The sequence below is a fragment of the Manacus vitellinus genome, unplaced genomic scaffold, assembly GCF_001715985.3.
Source record: "Manacus vitellinus isolate BGI_N305 unplaced genomic scaffold, ASM171598v3 scaffold_5_pilon, whole genome shotgun sequence".
In the NCBI taxonomy this organism is placed as follows: domain Eukaryota; kingdom Metazoa; phylum Chordata; class Aves; order Passeriformes; family Pipridae; genus Manacus; species Manacus vitellinus.
The window spans coordinates 29,440,262-29,463,684 of NW_021940682.1; the positions used below are offsets into that span (position 1 = coordinate 29,440,262).

A 23,423-nucleotide genomic window follows, 5' to 3' on the forward strand; every position below is an offset into this window, starting at 1 on the left:
GAAAATTAGAGCAACCTTTCTTGCACAGATCTATCAGCCAAAGGGTTGGAGGGGACAGCTGAAATGTGACATGGAAACATCTCCCAGTGAAAAGAAAAGCTGCATTTTAGTTGACTGAGTTATCAGATTGTGTTTAACAGCAACAGAGATGCTTGTGGTAGACAGCACGTTTTGGAGCAGATACTGCTGTAGCAGAACAATTTGCAAGTCATGCTGTGTGAATGAATACAAAGTCTAAATTCAGTTCTCCACCAATTAAAGGAGTGGATCAAGACTAAAAGCCATTACTATTAAGACCACTGTCTCCCAGGCTGTCTTTAGAAATATTCCACCAAAAGGCTCAGGATTCACCTCATGCAGTATGACTTCTCTGCTAAGTTAGCCACCCAATATTTCACTAATGACTCTTTCTTCTCCAGTCTCTTCCTTTTCTCTTCCTATTTCATAGAATCCTAGAATAGTTTGGGTTGGAAAGGGCCTTTAAAGGTCATCTAGTCAAAGTCCCCTGGAACGAGCGGGGATAGCATCAACTAGGTCAGGCTGCTGATATTTGCTAAATGTAAGTTAAATACCTCCACTCTTACTTACACTTATCACAGCTTTGCTCCTTTAGGAAGAAGAGGTCACCAAGAAGCTTTTAAGTATGACAATCTGGTATTTTGTTTAAGATTAATATAGTTATTTCTGTGAACTGTTCTCTGTGGGACTTCTAGGCTGCTAAGGAGGTCCTGTATATCAAATGCTCTACTTGTAACAGAGTCCATATGCATCACAAACAGAGCCAAAATCATCCATTTATTAAGACCTAATCAGTAACTAAATATTTAATAGAATGATGTTAAAATTGCCTAAATAGTATTTTATACCTTTTCAAAGATAAAGCAAAAAGACTGTCAGAAAATCAGGAAATCAAGATTTAAGTGTGAAGTCCTAAATCTGATAACTCATCCAGACTCCTGTTTAACATAGGAGGAACATATGGAACACTAGAAAAATGCAGAAGTCCCAATTCTTCATATAGTTACATTGATAAATTATATCAGCTTCCTTCAAACACCACAATGCTGTCATAAAACCAGTATCATATTGGTTGGTTTGACAGATATCATTAATTTCAAATAAATTTTCAAATGAACCATTCTTTCTATGATCTTTGCTTTGTTGAGCACAAACTTGATCTTACCTGTTGAATTGCAAATTGGCCCACCTGAACCCTAGCTTGCAGTGACCAGCAAACTGGACGTGAAGCTTCCCTCACAGCCATAGGCTGCCATAGGAGATCCTGCCAAGCTCACATTATCTCCCTGTGTAATTACAGCTTTTTAGTTCAGTGGGGTGTGATTAGCTCAAGCTGTAACTCATTTAGTGCACTATAATTACAGTGTACTCAGCTTCACAGTTGGTTTTGACCTAGAAAGGGTGTGTTCCTGGGGTTGTTTTAACAATCTGTTGGCAGTGCTCATAGGCATCTCCGAGCCTCACAACTAAAACATCTGAAATTCGACAGGCATTTGACGGTCTCGTTACCGGCTGCCAGTGTCAAATGTGTCTGGATATGTCTGAGTGTTCTGCATGTTGGTTCCATTTGTGTGTCTTTACCTGACATTTCAAGACTGTCTCTTCTTTTAGCAACAGACGTCCAGTGGGAAAAAAAAAATGTTTCTTTATTAACTATGAGGTTGTTAATTTGTTAATTTCTGATTAGAATAATCAAAAATATAAACATGCAGTAGGTGCTGGAGTTTTAAAAGGCAGTAAAAACTACAAGCTGTGCACAGGAAAAGTCTCATTTTATGGTGAGGAATTATATCAATGCAATTAGGGCAGCAGATGCTTAATGACTGCCCTGAAAAAAAATATACAGCTTCCACTAAAAATTTTTCATGACAATTTGCCATTACAGATATGTATAAAAGATCAGTGGTTTAGCCACATTCAAAAGATTGTTCTTGATTTTTTGCATGCTTTTTAACAAAGCATTTTATTTGAATTAAAGTTGCTAGGTATCGTTGCATCAATTTTACCACCCCCATGAAGAAAAGCTGCCAATTCATTTCCATTATGGTGGTGGCTTGGTGACATAAAACCTTGCCTGCTGGTCACATCAAATAATCTCTCTTTTTTTTTTTTTTTCCCTGTGTTAAAAAGAGTCTTTCTGAAAATCTCTCTCATCTGTGTTGCTTTCATCAGGTATTTCTGGACATATGAATGATAAAGTGATAAACTACTTCTGCAGGACCACAATTGCTTTTCACTTAAGACAGAAGAATTGATTACATGAACTACAGAGGAAAGTCAAAACTAAATTGGATATTTATTTGATCAGTAAAGAAGGAGTATTTTCCATTCAAAAAAGTCTGGAGGATTGGTCAATGTTTTTAAATCACATGTAACTAAGGACAGTGGTCTGCAATATTGCGAAAGCTTGGTATGACCTTTTTTTGGTATTTTATACCCTTGGGTGGCAGAAAGGGATGCAGAAAAGCAACACTGGTACAGATGTGACTGAGAACAGCCTGTAGCATAATAGATAGACTATACTACTGTTGTAGAAAACAAAATTTTCAACTTTGATTCTATGAAAAATACCCTTGCTCTGCAAGAAGTGCTGTTCCCATCAGGGAGGCGTAGTGGAAGAGCTCAGAAGCATGCCTGATTCTGAGGACAGGTGGCTGCCAAAGATGTAACAGGCAGATTTTTCTCAACAGCAAGTTAACTTCACTCGTCTGTGCAAGACTGAGCTCTCTGAATTGCTCTGAAGCTCCCCTGTCACTTATGCCTTGCTGATCTGGTCTTTTAATCCAAAGGCCTCCAAGGCACCCTCAGCCAAAGCACGAAGAAACGTTCTCCCCTCTGGATGATGAAGGTGTCCCAGCAGATTAGCAGAGCACTGCTTGCAGCAGGCAGTATCTGTGTGAACTATGGATTACAAAGCCAAGTTACTGGGCTTTCTTACACAGAGAAATTGAAAAGAAACTATCAGCCAGGCCTGCTGAGGGAATCTGAAAGAGATGAAACCCAAGGACCTTCAAGAACTCATTTTCTTTAAGCTCTGCATGCCTGCGTGTGTTGTACAGCCTCTGTGGCTAACAAACATAAATGATGCTGGTTAAAAGCAACAGGAAGTTAACGTAATCCTTCTAAAGTGACATTATTACAGATGGCGACTGTGGGAAAGGGATTAATTTACCATCTATCACAAACACAGTGGCTACACTTTACACATAACAGCACTATTCTTACATGTCCCAAAGGGTTGCGTAATTCTAACAAAAGCTTGTGCTGCTCTAGCCGAGGGTGGTTGGGATTTGAGGAAGTTTTCCCAAGGTTTCTTGTGGTTAAATGTGCATTTTATTAAAAGCCCAAGTCTGCTACTGTTTGCCATGCCGAGAAATGTTGTGGGCAGTCAGGACAAAGGAAAATTAGGCAATGGAAACTTTATAGGTTGACAGACTTGACTCAGAGTAAAAATATGTTACGCCCTTCTCTGTGTCATCTCTATATTTTCCCCTGTCATTTTTTTAAGACATTATTTCACAAATACAGTTTCTACAACCGGCACAGAAAACTGATTATAAGAGCAGTTACTTCTTCATGAAACTTTGTCCATCTGATTTTATTATTAGGGGTCCTGCTAAAATAAATAAATAAATAATTGTGCAGAGACTGAGTGTTTCCTTCCAAGCAGAGGGTGGAACATATGTCACGAGCTAGCTATTAAAACAACAATGTGCACAAATACAGATGGATTCACTGATTAAGTGGCATTTTGATGACTGGCATTTCAATTACTTTATCAACACCTAACTTATTTTTTTTAATTTTGTAGCAGTATTTCAACTGTTCCAGCTATCAAGTTAAAAAAAAAAGATTAATCTTGCGTATACTGTGAAGTATAGTGAGAGAATTGGAGGTGATAACCTCCCTCCCAAATTAAGAATCCCAAATGTAAGACAAAGAAAAGAATGAACACTACAGGTCTTTTTGTTAGATTACAACTTGAAGTGTCTTCTAATTCAACCTTCCATCTCTAAATCTTTGATCTGTCTATGGAAACACAAAAAAATCAGAAAGGATTAAAAGTCATTGAGAGAGACACTTTTTGTAGATGATAATTAATTCTTTCATTGATTTTCTGTACTTATATTACACTCTCTTGTGCGTCTCAGTTTTAGTCCTGTGTCTGTAAGTTGAAATGAACATATTCTCCTTAGCTCTGTCAGCAGGGTAGCAGCTATCTCTCAGTGTCACATTTGTCTATTGCTCTGGTTATCACCCACCCAAACTTGTGCCCTATGAAGATGTCCTTTTGAGAGATGTGGCCTTCCTTTACTGACTACTCCTTGCAGACAATTACTGCTAATTTAGAAATAATTGTTCTTTTCAGGTATGCATGCCTCTTGCCTACTTTTCCAAGGTATTACCTTTTTTCTACTCCTTGGAAATCTATGCAGGTTTACAAGTGAATTTGCAGATTTGTGCAGATTTGAAAAAAAACCAAAGGGACCCTTTCTGTGTAGAGAACAGCATAACAATATCATCAAGTGGACTCTGTTGACTTAAAATGGTTTCTATGGTATTAGGTCCACAGTAATTGCTATACTTGACACAAAACATTTAGTGCCAGGTGAACATATGTAGTCATAATAAAAAACAAACTACAAGGAGCTTTTCTTAAAAAAAACCCAACAAAACAAAACCAAACCCAAACAAAACCCCAACCAAACAAAAACCATTTTCATATAGTTCTACAGTATGAAATGAGATTTTGATTGCAGAGTGGTGGGCTAGACAGGAAGGACTGGGCTTGTTAAACACAAGCAAAGTTCCTTTGCTTGAGTAATTTGGTTTTGGTTTCCAGTCAAGGAGAAAATATTAGTAGAAGATGGTGCTGCTTAGGCAGAACAAACATGTATATGTCATTTTTTAAAGTCTAGAAAGGCCATTCAGGGGTCTGCTGAGAACACTACATTGCTCTTTATTGAATTGGGTAATACACACACATTCTAGTCCCATTTGTACCAGACTTCCAGAGATTAATATAGGACTGCAGCATTATAGTTGTCATTAAAGGCCTTTCCTCTAAAGATAAAAGAGCTTCAGAGTCATTAGTAAATGAGACCATACGGTATTCTGCAGAATCTGTAGAGATGAAACACAAAAGCAGCAGTGAAAAGGACTCCCAGAGTTTCTGCTTGCTTTGAGAGGTGTGATGGAGCTGTGTGTCCATTTGTGGTTTCTCACAGAGGCTTTCATCAACAGCAAACAAAAGACAATTGCTGCAGTAGAAGGTGCTGTACTTTGATCACAACAGTGACATGAATATTTTTGGAACCTCACTCAACTTCGGGAGGAATGGACAGCATTGTCCACCCGTGCTCTCCTCAATCCCAGGCACTGTTGTGCTCCTCAACTCCTGAAGTACACATTTTTGGCCAAGAGTTGGGCCTGGCACAAGGAGCAAAGTCTGCATCGGCTTCCAGGCAGCAGGAGTGAGAAAGACAATCCTACACAGAAACTAACCACAGAAACAGTATCATTTTGGCAAGTCAGTATCATTTGACAAGTCAGTGGCAAAGCTAGAAACAGAATCTCATTTATCTTTTCTTCTATTTAATGTTCCCTACAAGGAAAACATAAGAGAGCCAAGGCTTTTTTCAATACTAATCTGTCTCCAGTAGTCAATAAATGGGCAGCAAGGATGAAATTTCTCTCGGTCTAACTCACAGTGTAAGAGGGTGCCTAATCAGATAGCTATTTGCTACAGAGTCCATTTTCACTTCTCTCTTTGTTCTTTTCCTTTCATTCTCCTCTTCCATTTCTGCGGTTAATCTTGTTCAGTCTTTCTGCAGGAGCTCTACAGACAAATAACGTAGCTACCAGTATCCTGGTAATTCAACTCCCTTCCTTTATTTATTGTGCCTGGAACACTCAGAAGTGAAGAGAGAATTTTGATAATTTTGTTCGTGACTGAACATTACCAGTTCCTCTAAATTGCCAACACTATAAAAGAAATCACAGGTATAACAGTCCTTCGACAATTAGTGTAGGAAGCTGGACTGTAAATTCTTCTAGAAAGAACAGTTGTATAAGACACCACATGAGATATGGTCTATTAACTTACATGGTAAAGTCTTGTAGATGTGCAGGAAATTGCTGTTTCTGGTTTTAAAGCTGGTCTGTAAAGCTTCCTGACAGCTCTTGTCATCTTCATGTTTATTTTGGTTATCTATCACAAGTTTCATATTTCAAATTACTTTTCCTATTCTCTTCCCTCTGCCCCTTCAGTATCCAAATGTTTCAAGCAATATCTTTGCAGGTCTATTTTATTGCTACTCCGTCTTCTGTTTCTTGTCTTCTCTACTTTCTAATTTCCATTACTAGGTAATTATTATGACTTTTGATTCCATTCTATTTGGAAATAGATTGTTGGTCTTTCATACTGTCACAATGTGGTTTCTTTTCCTTAGGAGAAACTAATTTTTCTTGCCACAAAGTTTTCATCAGCCAGAAGGAGCTGTTTCCCGCATTTCAGCTTGAGCAAGAATTGTGATTACTGCAGATCAGATTTCCTGGGAAAATGGGTACCAAACTCTGACAAGTCTTTATGGAGTTCACATTAACTGAGCTACTGGAGTGCTTTACAACCTTTTCAAAAATGGTCTATTGTCTGGAGACAAGGAAATAGCAAATTTATGACATGAGGGCATTACCCTGCCAAATATGAACTTCAATCTCTAAAGCAGCCTCCATGGCAACATGGACAACTTGTTTTAATATGAAGCAGCACTCACTCATGCCATGGAGACAAGTGAGGCTGCCAGGATGGAGAATTTTTGTGTGACCAGCAAGGTGGCAGCCAAAGAGTGTCCATGCCTTCCTGTTGCTCATAGCTGCTCTTCCTAAATTCAGTTGAATGAAAGGGTCCCTTCCATGAAGCACCTCCTGTGAGAGGCTGAAGTGTTAATGGTTAATGATGCAAAACAATTGTCCATTTGTGGAGATGAGGGGTGTTTTGATGAGGCTAGGTTTGCACCCCTGGCTGAGGAGGAGGAGGATCTATTGACAAGAGCCTGAGTTACCCTCTTCTTCGGGGGCAGATCATAACACCTCCTAACCTGGATGTTCACATTACCTGAAAGAGGCTCTGAAGATCACTGTGAGCGGCCAGATTATTACTCAACATGATATCAAATCAAATTATATTGACAACATTAATTGCTGTATCTCTACAGCACAAGATTCACAATACATCCCTAGCAAACCACATTCAGCTCCGCTCTGTTAAGAGTTTTGCTCTGCTCTACTCTGTTCTTCCTTTTGCACATTTTGGCTTCTGAAACTGGGGATGGATATCTCCCTCTCCAATTATCCCTCTTTCCTTCCTATCATTAGACTTAATCAGCCTCTCAGACTCACTTATAAAGCACCTTTCTCCTTACAGAGATATGGTTCCTGATGCTATCCCATCACTTCAACACAATCACATAATATCCCAATTCCTGCAGTCATTTACATAGAAAAGAAGCATTAGAAAACAACTGTTTGGCTGTTTATTGATGCACCTGAGTGCCTGGAGAAAAATAAGAATGAGCCCTCCAATACTGCTTTCTGTGAGTCACCAGTAATTTCTCTATGAAACATGGTTATGTGACTCTAGCTGTGACAGGGAAGCAGCTGTGAAAAGGAAGCACGGTAGCAATCTCCAGTTTTCCACTCACATTGATGCCTTAGAGTTTTTGATTTTTTAATTTTTATAGACTTTTGAAGTAGTTATGTAGTGAATGTAGATTTTAAATGTAGCTGTACTATGTTTCTCACAGCGTTATATCTTTTACCAGTAGAAGTAACGGCAGCAGCTTAACAGTTGCACATACCAAACCCCGTCTCATATCAATCCTTCAAAAGTCCCTTAGCTGTTTAGTCTTCTTTTCAATGTGGAATTGCAGAAAGCACCTTAACGTCTGCACCCCAGGAGATGTAAAAATAGGCACAATGACCTTCAAGCCCGGAACTTTGGAGGGCCTCCAGGGACTCAATGTGAGGAGAGGAGAATGAAGATGATGAAAGAGGGGTCCCAAACTCCCCAGACTCAATTCCCGAAGGGGTGTACTGAGAGGTGGAATGGGGCAGAACCGGGGGGTGGACGACCGGGGATTGGATGGACATAATTACAAAAATTGTAGCACCTGGGTCAGAAGGTGTGCGCGATGGTTTGTATTCCCGAGACCTGGAGGCTCATTAAAGATTCTGCTCCCTTATCTTATCTCCTACCTAATTTGGCCTGGAGTCTTTTTTTCTCCTCAGTCTTTTAGGCAACACATGACTGGCATAGAATTTATAAGGTGAAGGATCGAGGAAGGGAGAGCCTGTATGGGAACCGTGAACTACCAAAGTGCACCCACATCTGAAAGATTAATAGATTCTGTGCCCCAGACCTGAGGTAAGATCACTAAATCAACAGATATTATTTCTTTTTGGGGGTATTATTCCCAAAAATTCATTTCCTCTACTAGCTCTGAAAGCTTTTTCCTGTCTCTGATATCATCCCATCCCTCAAAGCATAAAAAACTTGCCCCCATTCTCCACCCACACTGCACCATGCAGAGAAGTCAGCTGTGCTTGAGCCTTCAGTTCTGAGCAACAGCAGGGACAACTGGCCATCCTGCAGATAGTTATGTCCACAAGACATGTCACATTCAGCTTTACCTTTTCTCCTTACTCCTCGGTTGCACAGCAGTAAATTGCTTCAGCTGGTAAATTGGGTCAGCTGGTCTGACCAGCAAGTACACCAAAACGGAATGAAGGCTCTACCCTCTGTCCAGCTACCTGTGGTGAGGGGAATCATATTAACAGCTCTGAACATTCAAATGTCAGGTCCTGGTAGCACCCTTAAGGTTGCAGGGGAGCTTCTCAGTTCCCAGGACTAGTACATGGCTTTGACCAGAGTCTAACTCCGAGTCTAACCCTAATCTGCAGGGCTCTGAAGCCGTTAATTCCTGCTGCTTGCCTGGCAGCTCCCAGCAGCACCAGCACACAACAGAAGGCTCCAAATGTTGGTCTTGCTGTCAGTGAAAGCAGCAAAATCTTCTGGGGCATATTAGTACTGCTTATAGGTGAGAAGACAACAGATGGAAAACAGGTTTAGAAGCTCTGAGGACATCCGTGATGCTCCAGGGACTACAGATGGCTGGGATTGAACAGAGTAAAAACTGCAGCAAAATTATTCAGGGTCTCTTACCTTACAAGCTGAAGGACCAACTTGGCCTCCTTGTAAACAATGCCCATGACAGATGGTTGAATATCTATCAATTCAGAAGTTGCTAACACAGGGAAGTATTATGGAAAACCTTGAATTCTGCTAATCCGAAACTTCTAAACCTGCACAAAAGATACATGGTAAGGTTCACTCAGAAACCAAAGCATAAATAAAACCTACACATCTGTAGAGATCAATGAGTACTTCCTTACCCTTATTTAATATGACTCATTAAAAGAACAAGAAACATATAACAGCTGATTTTTTAAGTGACTTTGTTCTGCTGACCTCGATTTTGAATAGAATGTATGAACTAATGCAGAATCACAATGAATTTAATCCTCTCCTACTACCTTCCTGAAAAGAGGGGGAAAAGTTCTTGAATCTTCATCTATTTTAAATTCTGCTTGTATTAAGAGAGCATAGGCAGAAGAATTACATTTCATTGCAGGATTTCACAGCTGGGCTACAATCTGAGGAAGACAGAAGCTAGTAGGAGAGTAGGGAACAGCACACTACCCACCAATTCTAATGGGTTTACTTGCAGGATGGGCCACCAAATAAGAAACGTGCCAGAACTGGTCTCTGAAAAAAACCTAAATTATTTGACCACATATTTCTGTAGTTGAAAAACATTTTATTTATTTATCATAAAAATCAAGCAACACAGAAAAACCCCAATTTTGGCACAAGTTACATGAGTAACATGTTACATGAGTTACATGATAACCAGTTGCTGTTCCCAGTGGAAGAAAACCCTTCCTACTTGGGCTATTCTAAGTTTCTAAACCCTCAAACAACAATTTCAACAACAAAAAAAGAATGAATGGTTATTGTAAAAAAACCTAAAATGCAGTGTTTGGCAGAATATGAGATGTCAGAAGTTATTTCAAAGCTTAGCTAAAAGGATGTATTTAGATAAAGAGTTCATGCTTACAGTCCATCTTCCTAGCCATTATTCTAACTCTTCTCTATTGTCTCTGAGCACCTAATAAAGATGAAGTCATCAAAAGAATACAACCTTATCTCCTGAGGGCATTGCACCCAATCTTCAGGTAGAAAGTTGAAAAACTGATTGCTGAGTGACTTGCCAAAAAATATACAGAGAATATCTGTATTGATGCCTGGAGTTAAAACCTTGTTGCCTTACCCAGCAGCTCCTTCAGCACATAGTTGTGAATAAGGACCTAAATAATATCTATAGAAAAATTTCATTTCCTCATATTATTTAAATCATTTACTACAGTAAGTAACACAGGAAAGTATCACAAGAGCAGCCATATGATATCATATGAAAGATCTGTTTAGCACAGTATCCGACCTTCATCAGTGGCTGAAAACAGATGTTGAATGCTGTCACAAAAGCTGAATTATCCTTCTACTACCCTTCTACTAGCACATTTGCTTGTCTGATCTTCCTAAACTGCATGTCAAAGTAATGTAGGAAAACTCTGTGGGCTTTCCTATGTATTATAGACAAGCTATGACGATTCAGCTCAGTAAATCTGAGCTACACAGAAGCTACCAGTCCTGCCAGGTAACTTTCAAATCTCTTCCATCAGAAGTGATTATTTATTTTGTTATTTATTGAACTCCTAACTCGACAAAATTTTTTAGGGATCTGTAAGTCAAAAAAGGCTGGAGATTGCCTATTTAGAGATTAGGTTTTAGGTGATTCAGCTTCCTGTTGCCTGTTCGTAGCTGAGAAAATTCTACCATCTGCTGGAGAGAAGAAAATCTTCTCTGGTTCCTGCAGCTGTAACTACTCCTCCTGTACCTCATGTGCTCATCTCATTGTTGTCTCAGTATTTTTTTTTGTTTTATTTAAAAGTTTAAGATGGTTTAATGATCCCGTGTGCATAAAGATTTGTCTAAGTCACTTGTGTGCATTCATGTGTTGATATCTCAGATATTCACTCAGTTTTTTAATTCCCACTGCTGTTTCACAGTGAGGCAAACACAGCTTCACTTCATTCATAGTAATTAGAAGCTGTATGTGGGTGAAAAAAGCTTACTTGACCATAGTTTATTACTTGTTGAGGTATAAGGTGACTTGATCTGGTATGTTTCTGAAAAGCAGGCTTTTCATGCAGACTACAACAGAATATAAGCAAATTAACCCAATAATGTCACTCCAATCCAGTACAGCTCTTTACTTATTACTTTGCAACTTCCCACTAGCTTATTCCTAGGAAGCAGGACCAACAATTCTTCCTGAGCCTTTGTCTGGAATCAGAAATGGCCTAAGTCAGCTCTTCAAATCCTGGCCAGTATTGCAGGTGGACTGAGCCACTCAACCAAAGCACTTGTCACAGCAGATACTTTTTCAGACTTTGGAGGCTATCTAATGATGAAAACAAAGAGAAGCCCCTGAACTCCATTGCCTGCTGTGAGGTTTGACCATCATTTTTTCTTAAAGCACACAGCAAATGCAGCGCTGATCCATGCACTACCTGTCCCTTGTAATGAAAGGAATGCTGTGGATGACTGGGCTGGCAGTTCTTTGGGACCCTTTTCACAGTCAGCTTTCTTCAAGACCCCAATCCGGTACAGAACATGTGCTCATTACATATTTAAAGCATGGTAACAGTTTCTTTTTGTCCATCCTGCCAGCCTGCTATCAGTTTCAACATAATTCAAGTTATCTGAAGGAAGAATACATTGTGGCAACAGCCCTGCCTATGATAGTGCATTCAATTCCAGACCTTTATCAAAGAAGACAGAAGACTGGCATATTTGCCGTCACTACCTCATGGTGTTTATGTCCCATGTTAAACACAGGACGCCAGGTCTAGACACACACACACATACATGCCTATGAGCTTGGTTGTGCATCCTGGCTCCATCTGCCAAGGCTTTGATGGACGCATTTGTGGTAGCCAAAGCAATAGCTATGGCCCTCTTCTATGCTACTTCTCCAGTAGCACCATCCTCACTTCTGCAGCAAACCCAAGAACAAAAACACCAGGAATGCATTCCTGGGTGGGTCTGCTGGGGTCACATGGAGCTTGGCAGTATCGCAGACATTTATTGCAACTCTAACTAGCCCTTTACCCCTGTAAATACTCGTGGTATTTTTCTTCCAGCTAAGTTAGCTTTTGTGCTACGATGGACCATAACAAAAACCAGCAGGAAGCCAGGCAGACAGAGAAGTTTTTTTCTCTATTCTTCCTCAGTTTCACTACTTCTACTACCATAATGTAGCCCCAGTGTTCAACATACTCTAGACTCCCAGTTTTTAAACACCATTTATAATGACATACAATCTAAGAGTCAAACTCTTCCATAACTCTGCAAGTCACAGGTTTAAAAAATTTTATTTTATTCTTTCTACCATGTGTAAAAGCAAGGAAACCGAAAGCAACGGGACTCATATTTTGAACACTGTTATTCTGCTTTGGTCACCTGCAGTAACGCCATCAAAAGAAACAGAATGATTTATGGCCTAATATATAGCTGTCTGCATTATGAAAAAACAAAAAGGAGCACATGAAAATCTGGGAAGGTAGCTAAGGTATCTTTGATCTTATATGTTATTTCTCTCTTCAAGTACATAAATTAAAACAGTAGGTTTCACTCTGCATTCTGTGCATCTGATACCTAGAATAATATGAAGAATCATGTAAAAGGACCTTTCTCAAACAATCCAAAGTCCGTTCTTTGAAAAGGTGAAAATCCATCAAGCCTACTGCTTGTACCCTCCTGGACAGTTGCAGAAAAAAAAGAAAGAAAAGTCACATTCTGCAGTGTATCTGAAGATTGATAATCTACCTCTGCCAGATCACTGAGTTCTAGGGAATTTTCTGCATAATGGAAGTCAAGCACATACTGACGGGGAATGAGGGCTTTGGATGATTTTATTACAAAGTTACAGCCTGAAGTTGTAGTTGCAAGACACACCTCCACCGATTTCTATTTTGTGCATTTGCAGCAATCCAGCAGTTACCATAAACTTCAGCCTGACTAAAATGCATTGGGCATTAGGCAGAATGTTTTCCTTGTTATAAGCTACTGCTGTGGATTATCATTTCTTTTCATCGTACAACTAGAAAAGAATATAATGCTGGAATCCTTTGATGCTTTACATTCAAACAAGAATAAGCTTTTCTGATCTAAAGCCACATACGGAATTAGAAAAAAAATGCAGGAAAAATAGTTTGTGAAAAAATCAGTTCCTTGGTGTGCATGAGGTATTTTAGATAAGAACATCATAGATTTTCTCAGGGAGTGTCAGAAAGCAACGTCGTAAGTAATTTAAAATGCATATATGCAAGGAGATGCAGGAAATGCAAGGAGATGAAGAAAAGATGTAAAAATAAAAAAACTGGAAAAATTAGAACAGCTAATTCTTATGATGTTTAAGTGAGGATAGAAAATACACACTAGAATCTTGCTTGCAGACACACTTTTGTTACTTCATCCACATTATGACTTCAACTGGTTTGTCTAATGTAACACCCCCACACAGATATCTGCATTAGTTTATCAGTTACTTATTTGGATGATCAGCTTGAAAAAAATCAACATAAAACAACTTAGAGCTACCTACATATTGGCCTGCACTGGTATAAGTAAACAATTTCTAAAAATGTCATTGAATTCTGTATATGGATAAGACTTGAAATATCTCACTGGATATTGCTTAAAAGAGCAAAAAACATCTTCTGGAGAATCCAATGATAATGCTTCCATCATTCTAGAAACCAAGGTTAGAGAAAAACATTCTCTCTCATAGGCCTGTGAGTGAAAAGCACATCCTTATTTTATAGCTGTTTGATTGCTCTTGCTTCTTAGACACCTAGGAATCTCAACACCACTCAGGTTTATGCATGCAAGGCCACACCCTCCAAAAAAATGGCATTAGAAGAATATCAATGTTTGAGAAATGCAGTAAGATCCAGGAAATAACCAAGAGAAGGGTGCCTTTGCTGGTTTGTTTCAGTGTCTGGCAAGATGCAGTACTCACCCAGTACAATAACTCTTTTGAATCAGGACCCCTGTCTGAACACAGCACAGAGAATATACCCGTGCTGGGGATAAGCAGTGAGTAATAGTAAGTAAACAATACGTGCTTTCAGAGATCAAAAAAGGGGTATTTTTAAAGGTAATAGATGCTAGGGAGAACATTCAATTTCCAAATCATGTTAAGAAGATCATCATCATTAAAAATTTGTAAAGGTTTATTAGTTAGAAAAAAAGCCACACACATCAGTAGAAATGAGAATTCTCTCTCCTGAGCCCACCCTTACCAAATCAGCAACTGAGTCTCTGTCTCCCACAGCCACTGAGCTCAGCCTCGCTCCAGCTACAGATGTCCTCTTCTTGCCCAGAAGTTCTTTTCCTCACCCTAAGCATTTCTGTTTGCCCTATTGTTTTCCTATAGCCTTTCCCTCAGACTGCATCATCCCATATTGCTCACTCTCTGTAGCTGAGACAATATTAACTATTTCCTTCATCTGGTGTCTTGCCCCCCTACTCATCCTCCAGTAAAAATTTCCTTGAACAAAACTCAACATGTATCACAAGTGAACTGCTTTTAATGTGATTTATTCTAGACATGATTGTAGAAATCCAAGCCAAAGCCCAAAATACTAAAAAAGCAGCATGAAAATAGCTTCCTATTGCCAGCAACAGAGTAAGAAGCTGTGAATTCTTTTATTCTGACTGTACATTATTTATAGTAAGCAGGCAAGCACAGGAGTGACTGCAAGTGACTCCGAGCCAAACAGAATTATGGTGAGATTTGCCAGGATATGAACTCATCATCACTCTCTCTCACTGCAAAGTACAGAAAAACAGGGAATGAGGATTTCCTGCCTGATATTCCAGGCTTTGAATAGCCAATTTTCTACCTTGATCGAAGTACAAAATAAAGCAGGCATTTCTTCCTGCGACAGAGTGCTAGCAAAATGTTGAGGCATGGGTTTTCCTGAGGGTTGAAAGTCTTATGCTTTTTGGTAAAGCTCTTGCTGTTTGGGATGAGTTTCCCTGCCACCTCCTAATGAGTTATAATGCCCAAGATGCTGAAAGAAATAGCGCCAGATGGAGCTAGTGATTTATGCATTGTTGGGCACAGAGGATAAGTGAGAGTGCTTATAGGAGCCATCTGTAGCTTTATAAACTGATCCTATACTCCATTCATTATATTTGGGCTCGACACCAGCAAGAGGAAACTTCAGTACACAAGTGGCTGTGAACTACAGTGGAAGTATACTAAGATCAGTTGTAATGAAGGTTTTCAGCTCCCTGGGAAGAGTAGCTTACCTTGGTCTTTTGATGAGGAAGAAAGCTCCTCCTGAAGATACCCCAATGCATCACTCACAGACATAACAGTCTTTTCAGGGTAAAGTTTTCCTCTACTTCAGCATTTCTATTTATGAAAAAAGAGGATACTTTACGTAGCTCTTATAGATATTGTGAAGCCATTTCTATATTACTAAATTGCTTTTAACATGCAAATGCACTCTACAGTGAAATAAAATGCATATTGCTTTTGAAAGGCCATCAGCCTATGTTTTAGGACATACAAAGCATGTGTTTCAAATGCCTGTCTAGCCATTTTTACAGTACCATAGGAAACCATGGATTTAGCAGAAGTAAAAGGTGTTTAAGACCTTTGTTACAGCTGGGGATGTCATGGAAGATGCTGTCTGGGGACATGAAGCCCAAGGGAGGCCTGAGGTGAAGGAGTGAGAAACCAAGAGTGGCAGAGAGCAGCCATCACACAATCAGCACCTCCCCCTGGGATGACTGTGTGTGACCTGCAGTGAAACAGGGGACTGGCATGGGAGCAGAAGAGATGTTCTCAAAGCTTGAGGAAGGAAACATGTTTCCTAAAGTGTTTAATTATGTTCTCTCTTTTTCCCCACTCAATATCTGAATCAGTGATCAGTAGTTGGGGCTAACTGGGAGTAAATAAAAATTCCCTGATTTGAGAGTGTTTCACCTGTAACAGGACAAAAAGAAAAAAACCAAACCCACTTTTCTCCCCTCCTGCAATTCCAGGAAATTCAAAACTGTCTCCCCCCAGGTTTTTTATTAATCCTAGAATTGGGCTGGTTTTGCAGAGGCTTACAGGTTGTGTACCTATCTGTAGCTGCTCTCCCCCCCTCCCACTTGCACAGCTGTGCCTTTCACTGTCCTGCTGTCCCACACGCCCTCTCTTTTCATCTCATTTGCTTTCAGGTCTCACCTCCACATTTTTTCTCCTGTGCCTATTCCTATGCTGGTTTTTTTTTATTCTAGACTTCACAGCTGTATCATTTGTATGAAGCATAGCAGCTCAAAACACATTCCCCTAGCAAGCAGTGCTTTTCTGAGTACTGGGGAAGCAGCAGGTGGTTTTAGTCCTACTCAGTTTATACTGTAATGATCACTCCATTGACTTAACAGAACCCTACCCAGGAAGGCAGAATTGAATTCAGAGTCACTGAAATTTATTAGAAGTAATAATCTAGGTTCAGATTCAGCCATTTTTAGTTATGAGAAGCACTATTTAATGGAGCTATTTGCCAAGTTAAAACTTTCATGAAAAAAATCAGCCCCTGAAATTTTGGGTTTCGGATTTCAGGATGCAATAAGCTTGAATCTACACCCATTCCCACTGGTGCAACTCACTTGGAAGAGGTGGGTTCATTTCTGTAGTAAAGTACCACAGTGCAGAATCGGGTCAGAAATACACGCTGGAAAATAATGTAATAAAGTGTCCAACTACAGTGGTTTTTTTCAGTCCTATGAGTTCATGGCTATTGAAGACAACTTAAACTATTGTGCAAGTTTCGAGCTGGCTTCCCGCCAAGTCCCCGAAACTCGACAACAAGGACCCACCTCCCAGAGAGGGAAAAGGGAAAAAAAAAAAAACCAAGCAGCCAAAGCTATAGCAAATATATATATATATATATATATATTACATATGAGACAGATACACAAAAGGAGAATACCACACACAGAAGGGGGGGGGGGGGGGGAAAGGGGAAGGGAGAAGGACAAAAAGGGGCAAGGACCGAACAAGCCAACCAGCCGACCGAAGGCAAACTAGCAAAAATCTCACCACTTCCCTTCGAACAGGCAGGATGGCTAGACACGGCCCAAGGCTCTCCCCTCACGCGTGGCAGATAACGGTAGTCACTGTAGGCCTCGGCTCCAGATAAACCAGACCAAAACAGGGACCCGCCGTTCTCGAACCTCGCCGGAAAGGAAGAGAGCGAACTCTCTTATCAAAGCCTTATTTATACCCTAGGTTACGTAAAGGAATAGCATGGAATACTTCCTTGGTCACCTTCCCAGTTCCTTCCTGGTTACAAGCTGGTTTCCAGGAAGGCCTAGACTGAAACCATCACATTCTCCACCCCTTATTCCATACTATTTCTTTACGTAACACCTGTATATTGTGTTCGTCTCTATCCCGTACATATACATATATACATATATAGTCCATGTTTATTTTTTCTCGAAGGCTGTCGTCTGTCATTGAAGATCAGCACCACCAGCAACTCGATTTGTGTTCTTGGCCCTTTCGTCATAATCACAGTTCCGGTTTAGGGCTGGCTCATTGGTTTGGGCTGTGTCATCGTCGGCCATCCTTGGATTCTCGTATCAGCTTTGTTCGGGTCTTTTTCCGTCTGGTGTCTGGTCTCCTGTAAAATACAACTCAAGGCACAGAATTAGTTTTTCCCCAGGCTTAGGTTTCCTTGAGGCACACATTGGATCTCTCCGTCCTTCCTCATAACCCACCAGGTATATCCAGGCCCTTGAGCAAAGACAATCCCACGAATGGGTTTGTCTTGGCCTGAGGGAGGAGTGATCCAAACGGCCTTACCTAACATACCTTTTAGATGGATCGCTGGAACTTTGTCTCCATCTACAGTGTGGAGGGACTCTGCTTGGGCAGGACCAGCTCGGTTGACAGAGCCTCGGGTGTTGACTAACCAGGTGGCCTTGGCTAAATTCTTGTCCCAATTTTTGTAAGTTCCCCCACCTAGTGCCTTTAGAGTCGTCTTCAACAGTCCATTACACCTTTCTACCTTTCCTGCAGCAGGTGCATGATATGGAATGTGATATACCCATTCAATACCATGCTCCTGTGCCCAAGTGGCCACTAGACTGTTTTTGAAATGAGTCCCGTTGTCTGACTCAATTCGCTCTGGAGTGCCATGTCTCCACAGGACCTGCTTCTCAAGGCCTAGGATGGTGTTTCGGGCTGTTGCATGCGGTACTGAATATGTTTCCAACCATCCGGTGGTTGCTTCCACCATGGTAAGCACATAGCGTTTACCTTGGCGGGTCTGTGGCAATGTGATGTAATCAACCTGCCAGGCCTCTCCATACTTATACTTCTCCCATCGTCCACCATACCACAGGGGCTTCAGTCTTTTTGCCTGCTTAATAGCGGCACAAGTCTCACAATCATGGATAACTTCAGAAATTACATCCATGCTTAAATCCACCCCTCGGTCTCGTGCCCATCTGTGGGTGGCATCTCGGCCCTGATGACCGGAAGCATCATGGGCCCATCGAGCTAGAAACAATTCTCCTTTCTGCTGCCAGTCTAGGTCTACCTGTGACACTCCTATCTGTGCAGCTCGGTCTGCTTCTCTGTTGTTATTGTGTTCTTCATTAGCTCGCTTCTTGGGCATGTGGGCATCTACATGGTGGACTCTCACATTCAGATTCTTCGCTCTGGCAGCGATGTCCTGCCACAAGTCAGCAGCCCAGATGGGTTTTCCTCCACGCCTCCAGTTCATCTTCTTCCATCGATCTAACCATCCCCATAGAGCATTGGCTATCATCCACGAGTCAGTGTAGAGGTAGAGTCTTGGCCATCCTTCTCGTTCAGCAATGTCCAGGGCCAATTGGACGGCTTTGAGCTCTGCAAATTGACTTGACTCGCCTTGACCCTCAGCAGCTTCTGCCACTCGTCGGGTGGGACTCCAAACGGCCGCTTTCCACTTCCGGTTCCTTCCTATGATACGGCAAGAACCATCAGTGAAAAGGGCATAACGCCTTTCTTCATCTGGCAGCTGATCAAATGGCGGAGCTTCTTCAGCTCGGCTCACTGGTTCTTCCTCTTCTTCTGCCAGGTTGAAGTTCCCACCTTCAGGCCAATTTGTGATAACCTCCAGAATTCCAGGGCGATTTGAGCTTCCCAATCGTACACGCTGCGTAATCAAGGCTATCCACTTGCTCCAAGTGGCATCGGTGGCATGATGCGTAGGGGGCACCTTCCCTTTGAACATCCAGCTCAAGACGGGTAATCGGGGTGCCAGGAAGAGCTGTGCTTCGGTACCAATTACCTCTGAAGCTGCTCGTATACCTTCATACGCCGCTAAGATTTCCTTTTCCACAGGGGTGTAATTGGCCTCAGAACCTCTGTAGCTTCGGCTCCAGAAACCCAGTGGTCGCCCTCGCGTCTCGCCAGGCACCTTTTGCCAGAGGCTCCAGGAGGGACCTTTATCTCCAGCTGCAGAGTAGAGCACATTCTTTACATCTGGTCCCATTCTAACTGGTCCAAGAGCCACGGCATGTGCAATTTCTTGCTTGATCTGCCTGAAAGCTTGTTGTTGCTCAGGACCCCACTGGAAATTGTTCTTTTTACGGGTCACAAAGTAAAGAGGGCTCACAATCTGACTGTATTCTGGGATATGCATCCTCCAGAAGCCTATGGCTCCCAGAAAAGCTTGGGTTTCTTTCTTGTTTGTGGGGGGAGCCATTGCTACAATCTTGTTGATTATGTCTGTTGGTATCTGGCGTCGTCCATCTTGCCATTTCACCCCTAGGAATTGGATCTCTCGGGCAGGTCCCTTGACTTTGCTCTTCTTGATAGCGAAACCGGCCTCGAGGAGAATCTGGATGATCGTCTGTCCTTTTTTGAAAACTTCTTCTGCTGTATCCCCCCATACAATGATGTCATCGATGTACTGGATGTGTTCGGGAGCCTTACCCTTCTCTAGTGTGACCTGGATCAGTCCATGACAGATGGTTGGACTGTGTTTCCACCCCTGGGGCAGTCGATTCCAGGTGTATTGAACGCCCCTCCAGGTGAAAGCAAACTGTGGCCTGCACTCTGCCGCTAAAGGAATGGAGAAAAACACGTTGGCTATGTCGATGGTGGCGTACCACTTTGCTGTCTTGGACTCCAACTCATATTGGAGCTCCAACATATCTGGCACGGCAGCACTCAACGGTGGCGTAACTTCATTTAAGCCACGATAGTCCACAGTCAGTCTCCACTCTCCATCGGATTTACGCACAGGCCAGATGGGGCTGTTGAAGGGTGAATGGGTTCTGCTGACCACCCCTTGGCTCTCCAACTTTCGGATCATTTTGTGGATAGGGATCACAGCATCTCGGTTTGTCCGATACTGTCGTCTGTGTACAGTTGTTGTGGCTATTGGCACTTCTTGATCTTTAACTCGTAGTAATCCTACAATGGAAGGGTCTTCTGAAAGGCCAGGAAGGGCAGACAATTGCTTGGACCCCTCTTCAATCACCGTGGCTACACCAAAAGCCCACCGGTACCCTTTCGGGTCCTTGAAGTATCCTCTTCTTAGGTAGTCCATACCAAGGATGCAAGGGGCTTCTGGCCCCGTCACAATGGGACGCTTTTCCCATTGGTCTCCCGTCAAGCTCATGTCCGCCTCTACTACTGACAATTCTTGAGACCCTCCTGTCACTCCAGAAATAGTAACAGTCTCGGTACTCTTATACTCCGAAGGCATTACAGTACACTGGGCTCCAGTATCTATCAAGGCCTGGTATCTCTGAGGATCCGATGTGCCAGGCCATCGGACCCACACAGCCCAGTAAACCCGGTTATCTTCTTGGTCCCTCTCCTTCTCCTGGCAGAAGGCAGGGCCCCTCTACTGGTCTTGATCAGAGCATTCGTCGTCAGAGTTTGACTTTGACTTCTTAGACTTTTTGCCATTGTCGAAGTGGACCTCCATCTTCTCGTGTTTCGGCGATCGCAGTTTCTCTTCTAAGAAATCTCCATCTACTACATAGACAACTTTCTTGTCAGTCTTCTTTCGCTTCAGCTCCCTCACTCTAGCTTCAAGCTTAGAAGTGGGTTCACCATCCCACTTCTTCATGTTTTCTCCTTTACTACGAAGGTATGCCCATAGTTGGTTACGTGACCCACGCTTAGAGTTCTCTTTCCTTCGACGTGTGAATGACAGGGATCGTGAGCAAGATCGAGACCAGGATCGAGGTCTAGGCCGAGGTCGTCTTTGTCGGTCCCGCCGTGATCTTCCCATTGGCCTTTCTTGGTAATCTCTATACCTTCTGTCCTCTCTGTCTCTAAGGTCGTCCTCATATCTGGAATATTCATAATCTCTCTCCGTTCTTTCCCTATCATAGGTGCGTCGGTACAGGGGATTGAAGGAGTCTTCCATATTTTCCTCGATGGTTCTTATCCAAGCACACATAGTGTCCACGCTTGGTTCCTCCATCTTTGGATTATATACGGGTATCAAGCAGGAAACATATGGTTTAGGGGCACCTTGAATTACCTTTTTCCACATTGGTTGCGTGCAGGGAACATTCTCAGGAACTTGGATATCATAATAATCTGGATCAGAATAGATGATCTCCAGCATGGCCAATTCCCGTAGGTATTGGATGCCTTCTTCCGCAGTCCTCCACCTTCTTGAAGAACTCTTCAGGGACTCCTTAAATGGGTATTTCACTCTCACCGCGTGGAGGATTCGGAGCCAAAGACTGGACGCCATTTTCTCCCTCCCCATTTCTTGCTCTATCACAGGGTCTCGAGCAATGGATCCCAACTGTCGTGCTTCATCACCTTCAATTACATGACTATCAGCTCCCTTGTCCCAGCATCGCACCAGCCAGGTGAGGACTTCTTCACCAGGCAAGCGCATATAATCTCTCCGTAAATCTCGAAGCTCTCTTGTGGTCAGTGATTGTGTAATTTCGCTTTCTCGCATAATTTCTTGTCCATCTCTCCCACGTAGAATCTTTTCCACCTCTCTCTTTACTCTTCCACTCCTACGTGGGACTGCTCCCACTTCCTCCCTATATCTCTCATGTGGAGGTGGAGACTGAGCATGCCGTGGGGATAAGCTTCTATATTGTTCACGCCGCGGAGATGGTTTCCTATGCCGTTCATACCGTGGGGATGGACTCCTACGCCGTTCACGCCGCAGAGATGGACTTCTACGTCGTTCATGCCGTGGGGATGGACTCCTACGCCGTTCGCGCCACGGAGATGGACTTCTGCGTCGTTCACGCCGTGGAGATGGACTTCTATGCCATTCACGCTGTGGGGATGGACTCCTGCGTCGTTCGTGATACCCAGCGGGTGGAGGTAGTGAGTAATCTTTCACGTGGTGAGATAAGGGCCTCTTCCTCCAATCATTCACACCTCCAAGAGAAGGTTGGGTCTGGAGGGGTAGGGATAATTCCCCCTCCAATTGAGGGGGATGCTTTGGCTCCTTCTTTGCGTCTTTTGTAACACTGAATGTGTAGTCAGGATATAAATCATCAAGCGACAATATACCACCGGCCGTTTGTACTGTTGCTTTCTTTTCTCTTGATGCTGTTCTGTATTCCTTTGGGCGTGCCCCTAGTTCTCTTGGACGTGCTCCTTCCCGTGTAACCGTTTCTTCCTCTCTGGTACCTGCTTCTTCTCTTCCAATCGCTCCTTCCTCAGTCACAACCACTACTTCCTCTCTCGCAGTCGCGCCTTCATCACTTGCTGTTGCTCCTTCTCCCATTGCTGCCGCTCCTTCGTCCACTACATCTTGAGTGAATTGGATAGGTTCTTCTGTTCCTTCTTCTTCTTCTTCTTCTTCTTCTTCTCTTTCTTCTGTGCGTTCTGGTTGGGGAGATGAGTCTGTAAGTTCCTTGATCTCTCTTACCCACGTCTTCTTCTTCTTCACAGGGGCAATGATGACCTTCCGGTTCTTAGCTTGAGTCCCAGTTCTAGTGGGCTTAGTAGAAATGGCATTGACTTCAAGTTGTGTTTGGACCCCAACTTCTGTGGACCTAATAGGGACATCACTGGTTTCAAGTGGCGTGGTTTGGGTTTCTGTGTCGACCTTAACCCTTTGAAGGTGGTCTATGGCAGCTCGATAAGCATTAGCCAGGCCCCAGCACAAAGCGGAGAATTGCATATTCGGATCTTTGTAGGAAAAAACACCCTTCTGCC

The 23,423-nt window shown here is 42.3% G+C and overlaps 1 protein-coding gene across 1 annotated transcript; it reads right to left on the minus strand.

Annotated features, from left to right (window-relative positions):
* Positions 1–21,100: 21,100 nt before the first annotated feature.
* LOC115307833 (neurofilament heavy polypeptide-like) lies at positions 21,101–22,989 on the minus strand. Its single transcript, XM_029963505.1, has one exon. The coding sequence runs from the start codon at positions 22,987–22,989 to the stop codon at positions 21,118–21,120; it is 1,872 nt and encodes a 623-aa protein (XP_029819365.1). The 3' UTR covers positions 21,101–21,117.
* Positions 22,990–23,423: the final 434 nt, after the last annotated feature.